The 8,249-nt window shown below is 63.7% G+C and overlaps 1 protein-coding gene across 1 annotated transcript in view; it reads right to left on the reverse strand.

Moving 5' to 3' along the window:
- The window catches only part of GPC1 (glypican 1), a 26,743-nt gene that overhangs the window by 2,486 nt on the left and 16,008 nt on the right, over nt 1–8,249 (reverse strand). Inside the window, exons 2-4 of the mRNA XM_006893433.1 lie at nt 3,520–3,678; nt 1,520–1,911; nt 936–1,101 (exon numbers count right to left, since the gene is read on the reverse strand). Of these exons, the coding sequence (XP_006893495.1) occupies nt 936–1,101; nt 1,520–1,911; nt 3,520–3,678 (717 nt within the window). The remainder of the gene's footprint in view (nt 1–935; nt 1,102–1,519; nt 1,912–3,519; nt 3,679–8,249) is intronic.

Genomic DNA, 8,249 nt, shown 5'->3' on the forward strand with positions numbered 1-8,249 from the left:
GTGTGTGCCGGTCCCAGTGTGTGCTTGTTCATGTGTGTGTCAGTCCGGGTGTGTGCTTGTTCATGTGTGCCAGTCCGGGTGTGTGCCGGTCCCGGTGTGTGCTGGTCCCGGTGTGTGTCAGTCCGGGTGTGTGCCGGCCCAGGTGTGTGCTCATTCATGCGTGCAGGTGCTGGTGTGTGCTCTGTGCCACGTGACAGTACTGACGTGTATGTGTGTGTGGCACACTCACAGCTGTGCATGTACACTGGAACGTGGGTGTTGGCGTGTGGGCCCCCGTGGTGGCACACACACACGTGGTGGCACATCCATGTTTTCATGCACGTGGACACACGGGGCTCACGCCAGCATGTACACAGGAGCTCAACCTGCATGTATGTGGCAAGTGCACGTAGGTCATTGTGGGCCCGCATGTGGGCACAAGTTCACATCCACTCACGTGTTAGCAGCGACGGGTGCTGAGAGGTGAGTGCAAACACCACGCACATCAGCTCCTGTCTGCATGCAGCCACGCTGGCCTATCCTTCAAGCTCCTGACCCCACCAGGCCCACCTCCCAGGCATCGGTCCCTGGGCACCTCTGAGTCCTGACTACTGAAGCTGTGTACATGGGATCTGTCCCTCTTCTGTCCCCTCCCCAGTCGCAGCCTCTCCTGATGTCACACCAGCATCTCCCCATCCCTTTCTACTGGCCCCTGCTGTGGGGGGTGGGGGGCTCAGGGTTACCCAAAGGCAGGCAGTGTCTCCCTGTGTTTCCTGCAGGCCCCTGCTATTTGGGGTGATGACACTTAAGGTTTCCTGAAGAGAGGCAATGTCTCCCCACTCTCCTCTGGCCCCTACTGTGTGGGAAAGGGAGTCCAGGGTCCCCCAAAGATGGAAGAGGCCCTACTGTATGGTGTGAGGACACTCAATGTCCCCTGATGCCCCAGGCTGACTCACCCAGGAGGTTCCTCCACTCGGCATCCAAATCGGCCTGGTTGGCCAGGCAGCCTTTGAGAACATTGCGGCAATAGTCGGGGCAGGGCCGGGCACCGGGCACCCCCAGGCAGTGGGCACAGTAGACCAACTTCATGATGGCCCGGGAGCACTCAGGGCTCAGGGGCACCTGAGGGCAGAGGGGACCTGACTGCAGTCATAGCCTGCCTGGGCCATGGGCCTGCCTGCCCTGAGAGGGGAGGGTCCTGTGGTTAGAAGGGGGCCTGCCTGCCCCGAGCTGGGGGGGAGGAGGGCTGTGGTCAGGAGGGGGCCTTCCATTACTCGACTTTGCCTGGGCCTAGGAAGTGTGACCATCCACCAGACAGATGGGGAACAGGCTCAGAGAAGGGGTGCTCAGGCCATGGAGGACATGGAGGGTTGAATGGCAGGGCTTTGGGGGGAAGGATTGGGGTCCAGCCTGATCCCCCTCAGCCCCAGGCTGCTAACCCCTCTCTCGCAGCTCAGGACATGGCCTGGTGGATGGGACTGGGCTGTGGGGGCTTGTCCTGGGGCTTGGTGGTCAGAACCTGGGCTCTGGGCACACATACCTGCGCCACCTTCCGGACCACGTCACCGGCCACGCCCAGGCCCTGCACGAAGGCACGTGCAGCCACGAAGGCGCGGGTGGCTCGCAGTCGCAGCTCACGCGGGGCCTCCCCGAAGGGCCGCAGGGCCTCAGCCTGTTTGCCCAGGCAGTCCAGGTAGTCATCGGGCAGCACCAGCTGGGGGTGCAGCTGCTTGAAGAGGCGCTCGAGTAGACGGGCCCAGAACTCGGCCAGCGTCTCCTCCAGGTGCAGGTTGGCACCGCGGTGGTAGAGACGCAGCTCTGTGTACAGGTCCCGGAAGGCCCTGGCGTTCTGTGAGTACAGGTCCCCGAAGGCGTCGGGGAAGGCATCCTGCAGTGCTCGCTCCGAGCCGTTCAGCAAGCGCTGGAAGTGGTCTGCGGCACAGGGAGGGGTATGAGCGCAGCCCCGGGCACCCCGGGCTCCTGTGTCCACCCACACAAGCCCTGAAAGAAAGGCCTGGTGGACTGCGGGGCACGCACCCCACACCCTACAGCACAGTTCCTGACCCAGCAGGTGCTGAGAGCACCCTCGGGTCCTAGAATTTCTGCACAGGAAACTCAGGTCTCTGTGGCCACAGCTCGGCTGCCCACCAGCCCCTGTGGTCTGCTCTGGGGCGCAGGCCTCCCAAGTCGGGCATGGGGAAGCGCTACAGGGATGCATGTTAGGGGGTGGGTCCTAAATGGACCACCTGTAGCCTCCTTGCTCCATGTGCCAAACAAGTGCCCTGAACAGAGGGACAGAGACCAGTGTGGTGGCCACATGTCCCTTGTCTGGCCGCCTGTCCTCCTGGGGTACACGGCACTTCCCTGGGGCCCTTGGGCAGATTTTGCTGCTGTGGACAGGAGGCCAGGGCAATACCCTCACCGGGCAGTGGGTGGAGTCTGGGTGCAGGGCTGGGCAGGCTGTGTGCAAGGTGGGTTGGCCAAGCGAGTGTCCGCCCTCTGGCCAAGGAAAGGGCTGCAATGAGGAGATTCTCTTGAAAGAAGGAAAATGTGCCGCCCGCAGGGGACACAGGGTGGGGGGTTCACATGGGGTCAGGAGGAGCCCAGCCTGTGAAGGGGCCTCCACACAGAGCTCAGATGTGGGGGGATGGTGCCTGCCGCTCGTGGACTGTAGGGCCTCATCGGAGCCAGCAGGTGTGTGGTTGAGACAGCAGGGGACACTCAGTGACCTGAGCAGGACCACGGGGAGGGCCTCAGTCTGGAGTAGAGGAACCTTTGTCCCCAGGATGGGCGAGGGTCAGAGAGCCCAGTGCGGGGGCTCCGCGTGCCTGCAAGCTGGTCTCTGGCCACTAGTTTGAGCCCTGTTTGACCGTGGCCGACAGCTTGCCCAGCATCATCCAACCAGCAGGGCCACAGGCACTGGTGCCGGGTTGCTAGGTGCCCTCGAGTTGAGCCCAGCTCATAACCACCCTGTGAACAGCAGACCTGAACCCTGTCCAGCCGGCTCCATCCTCAGGGCTGAAAAAGCCCGGGGCCAATGACATTGGGTCCCAATTCCTGCTGTTCCAGTCACTGAAGGCCAGAGCGTGCACAGTGAGCCCCCCGGCCCTGAGCAGGGCTCCGCCAAGGTGCCCAGCTCTCGGGTGGGGCTGGCTGCTCATGGACCCCCCTGAGTCATCTCTGAAGGAGGCAAGTGAGGCAGGACAGCACGTGTGGATGGACTGAAGAGCTGCCCAGGACCCAGGACAGACGGTGCCCTCTGCAACAGGTGGGGAACAGTCACCCACCCCCTATACACACAGCACTGCCCAGGCTCCAGGACAGAGGGTGCCCTCTGGGGCTTGCTCCCTCAAGCACACAGCACTTCCCAGGGCCCAGGAGAGAGGGGCCCTTCCAGGGTGGGCGAGGGGCTGGCCTGGTGCCCCGCGAGCATATGCCCATGCCAGGAGGGGTCGCAGAGTTACGCAGGCCATCCAGGCTCTCTCCTAACTCCCAGGCCGCTGTCCACCCTGGGCCCCCCGCCCTGAGGGCCTTGTTCACCATCAAAGCTGCGCAGTTGGGTGGCCAGCATGGTCTGCAGAGCCCGGCTGCTGTCGCGGAGCCCGGTCTCCAGCTCGGTGCGGCTGCGGTTGGCTAAGTTCTCCTCCATCTCGCTGGTACAGCAGGTGTAACCCTGGGGGCAGATCCGCAGGTGCTCACCTGTAGGGGAGGAGCAGTGTGAGGGGTAGGTGGGCACCCCACGTGGAGGGGCTGGGGCCTCAGGGCCCAGGCAGTGGAGGTGTTGACCCAGGGCTGAGCTGGAGGCCTCAGGTGAGGGCAGACAGCAGGGCAGTGTGGAGTAGGGCCTCACAGGAGACAGCCCAGTCCAGTGTCCCCTGCTGCTCCCCCCACACTGAGGAGGCTGCCCATCTGGCCTCAGGCAGCCCTGGTTCATATACCTCCCAGGCAGAAATCTGACCTGGTCCCATGGGAATGGCTGATGGCCGAGGCTCAGGCCCGTCCCCAAGGCACAGAGTGCAGGGGAACCCCAAGGGGTAGGGCAGCCTGGGCCCCTTACAGCATCTTTGTGAGCATGGCAGGCTCAGGGGAAACCTAGTCTGGGGCTGGGCCCACACACTGGGGATCTGGGAATGCGACCCAGGCTGGCTGGCGCCCGCTGTCCCAGAACACAGGCTACAGCGGCAGGGAAGGTGAGCCTTGGGCAGGGGGCAGGCCTGTGCCCTGTCCTTGAGGCCACCCCAGCCCCATCCCCTCAGGGACCTCCTCCAGCGGACACTGGCCCCATCCTAGAACCCTGGACACAGCGGTGCCCCTTCCTCCCAGAGGTTGCACACTTGGTTCCCAGGGTGCTCTGTCCTGTCGCCCTCGAGGCCCTCCGCCAGCAGGACACCTGCCCCTCATCCCAGGGCCCTGAAGCACAGGTGTGCCTTGTCCCTCCAACCCGAGGCAACTGCTGTCTGCCCTCAAAGCCAACACCGGTGCCTGCAGTCACCTCTCCAGCAGCCTCAGGGCAGCTTCGTGGGTACAGTGACATTCAACAGTACAGAGTGTCCCCACGGACAGACCAAAGACCAGCCTGAAGAAGTGCCAGGAGTGCCGAACCCACGGTGGGCTCTATGGGGGCCTGAGAACGCTGCCCCCGGGGCTGGCCAGGCGCGGACACAGTGGCTGTGGGGTCTGACCCCATTTTCAATCAGGGAATGTGGTGGCGGGCAGGAGGGTCCGCTTTCACGGACGAGGAAACTGAGGTAGAGAAAGGTTTCTCCCCCTCGCCAATTCCCAACCATGTTAGAGTGATGGGGCTTGCAGAGGCCACGCCTTCTCTCCACCCCCTCCCCAGCCAGCCCCATGTTAGAGTGACGTACCTGTGCCCATCTGACCCACCCCAGCCCTGCTGCTCCCTGGAGGCTGTGTGGTCCAGGTGAACTTCCTGCCTCCAAGCCAAGCCACTGGACAAATAGGGAAGAGGCTGAACTGGATGCTTTGAGGGGCTGGGTTGGAGGGAAGGAGGGACAGGGAGAGGGGAGCAGACAGCATCCTTGACACACTGACCAGCCTGGGGCCTGGGCTCATCTAAGGTCTTCCAGCCGCGGGTGGAGGCCTGGGGCTGCTGCCCACCCACCCACCCACCAATGGCTACACGAGCCCTGAAAGCTCCGAGTCTAGAGCGAGCAGCTGAAATAACCACAGGGAGCCTGGACCATTTGCCAGACTGCTCAGGGCACTGGGAGTGGGGCAGGAGGAACAGTGGGCAGGGCTGGGGAGGTGGGCCTGGCTATGGCCTGTGCTCCGCGCCCCACGGGGAAGGTCTGGTGATGCTAAGAGGCAGAGGCCCCAGGCACCCCCCACATGCAGCCTTTCATGCCTCGACCCAATTCCTTCCCTGGAAGGTACTGCACCCTGGGCTGAGGCTTGGGGTCGGGCCACACCTTCCAGGCCCTCAACAGTCCCTGGCTGGGCCAGTGGAGCTGGTGTCCCAGGTAGACTCTGTCCTGAAAGGGTGTGTGTGGGGGGGTACCAGAAATTGAGGACTACAGGCTGATGGCAGGAGGTTAAGTGAGGGAAAGGGGCATGCATTTCAGCTGTGACCCCAGCCTCAATATTGGTCACATCTCCCAGGGTCCAGTCCACACCTGCTCTGCCCTGGGGTGTCGATCCAGGGGGCTGAGGGCCACTGTGGACCCTGACCAGGGCACGGCTGATGTGGGGCAGGCAAGGAGGCCTTGGCGGACTGCTGAACAGGACATCAGGATGGAATGAGCTAGTGTGGCCCCATGAGGGGTACTGGGCGGATAGTGGGGGGACAGAGGGTCACTGTGAGACATGACTGGCATGGGGCAGGAAGATGGGCTTGGCGGACTGAACAGGACATCAGGGCTAGAAGAGAGTGTGGCCCTGGAAGGGGTGCTCGGTGGGTGCACCCCAGTTCTGAGAGCCATGGTGAAGGGGACAGAGGCCCACTTGCTGGCAGGCAGGGCCATGGTGGCGAGTTCTCCACAGAGACCCCCTTGATTTTCTCTGCACTTTTACTGACAGGCAGGCAGGGCGGGCCACTCCTGGGCCCTCACCCCTAAGGCAAGCTGGGGCGCTGAATGAGCACAGCAAGGTGTAGGAGCTCCCTGCACCCCACCAGGGTCTGTGGGGTGAGGCGGTCAGGACCCCACATCCAGAAAGCACAGGAACAGTGGTGAGGTCCAGGCAGGGGAGGCTGCTCTGTGCCTCACATGGAGGGGGAGTCGGAACATGGGGAGCTGTCAGGCATGGGGTGGGGGTGTCAGGTGGGCACACAAGCCCTGGTTACCAAGTCAGAGATGGGGGTGTATGTGCCTGCAGTAGTGGGGGGCACTGGGTACCTGTGTCCTCAGCCTGGCCCTGAACTTAGTCCCCTCAAGACTCCAGCCACCTCTGCAGGCTCCTCCCCCGAATGCTCAGAACCCCACCGCTCACTGAGGAGAAAGGTCTAGAAGGGAGAGGGGACTCCAAGCCCTGGCCACTGGCCCACACACTCACTGTGAGTGGTGTGCAAGACCCACCCTGTGGCCTTCCCAGCCACCACCTTGCCCGGCCTGCCGGCCACCTTGCCCAGCCAGCCCAGTGGCCTGTGCTGTTCCAGCTGCCCCGGCACAGCCCCCGTCCCTCCCTCCCTCCTCCTACAGTCACGGGAGTGAAGACACGGAGCCAGAGCCCGGGCGCCGGCCTGAGACCCCGGGCAGGCTGGGCCGGGGGTGGTCTGCGGCATGGCAGATCGAACTTGGCTGACAGGGGAGGGTGACTGAAGACGCAGGGCTCACTGCTCCTCTCCCAAGAAACCCTGCGACCCTGAGGACACACTCAGCCTGCTGGTCCCCTGCCGGTCCTGACCATCTGAGGACAGACGGCCCTTCCGCAGTGGCGATGAGCACTATACGGTATCGTTCAGGGGACGAGCTTCAGGACAGTTCCCTCCAGAGTGGCCAATCCCCCTGACCCTGAAAAGCAGAGCAATGTGGACTGAATTTTCAGGGGATGAGCTTCCTTCGCCAGAGGCGTGCACTGAACCTCCAGACCCCTCAGCCTCAAACCCCCACCTCTTTCAACACAACATCCAGAGAAGGGACCCTACCACTGTCCCTCCAGAGTGGCCCCCAGCAGGGCTCCCACATCCTTTGCTGTGGCTGCATCCTTCTTCATCTTCGGGGCCTGCCCGGTGCCACGATCCTGGCTTCCGGGGGTTGGACCATTTGGTTTAGAGCAGGGCTGTCCTGGGCCCTGGACTCCCAACTCCTCAAATCTCCATACCCCCTCTGGCCATACCGCTGGGCTGGGTACCGCTACCTCCCGCAAACCCCTGCGCGACAGCTCCTCTGGTGATAAGCTTTCACGTCACCTCCCCTGGCGGGGGGTGTCTCAGACACCCCTTTCCTGTCAAGCCAATTGTCAGGTACTGAATCACATCCCCCAGCCCTGGGCCTCAGGTGGCGAGCAGTGGTACCCCACCCACACTGCTCACGGTCCCCAGCAGTCCATGCTGCATCCCCCTCCCCCCACAGCTGTGCCCCTAGGCCGTGTCCATGCACGCAGTCTGAGGCTGATGTGACCAGTGGCCCCAAGTCCTCCCAGAGAGACAGCAGCAGAGGTGGCCACTCGAGCCCATTCCTCCAAACACAGCCCCCTCTGACTCTCCCCAGACACAGCCCTCGTCACTGCTGGGGCTGTGCTGCCAGCGGCCGTGGACAGGTCAGGCCGTGACTGGAGAGGCTCCACCGGCTTTCTCGCCCTGTCTCCCGCCCCCTCCTCTGGGAGAACCAGGACACTTCCAGAGAAGCCCATCCTTCCTAACCAGCGCTGCTCCAGAAATCCACACCCTGCCCACCTGCCACAGCAAACTAGACGCGGTCTCGTTTGGCCCAAAGGAGCACACATCGGCCACCCTCTCCGCGCTGACCCCCCACACCCCCACCTCACCAACGACCCCTCCACCATGTTGGCCACACGCCAGCGTCACCCAGGGCCAGTCCGCTGCCGCAGGACCTCGCCAGCACTGCCACCCCAAAAACACCCTTGTGGAGAGGCCCGGCTGGACGCTTGTCGCTCCGTTCCGCCCATGAAGCGCAAAATGGCCAGGGCCGTTGCAGCGTGCGCGGAACAAAGGCTCTGGTGGCAGCCGGACAGTGGCGCGACTCCGCTGATGGAGGGCGGCCCGGCTGGCCGAGGGCCCCGCTAACCGAGCGAGCGGAGCGGGATGCGCGACCGGCGCTGGCGCAGTGGGCGCGGCCGCGGGGGGCTGCGGC

Source organism: Elephantulus edwardii, unplaced genomic scaffold (assembly GCF_000299155.1).
Source record: "Elephantulus edwardii isolate Elephantulus edwardi_28Jun2011 unplaced genomic scaffold, EleEdw1.0 scaffold00127, whole genome shotgun sequence".
Lineage (NCBI taxonomy): Eukaryota > Metazoa > Chordata > Mammalia > Macroscelidea > Macroscelididae > Elephantulus > Elephantulus edwardii.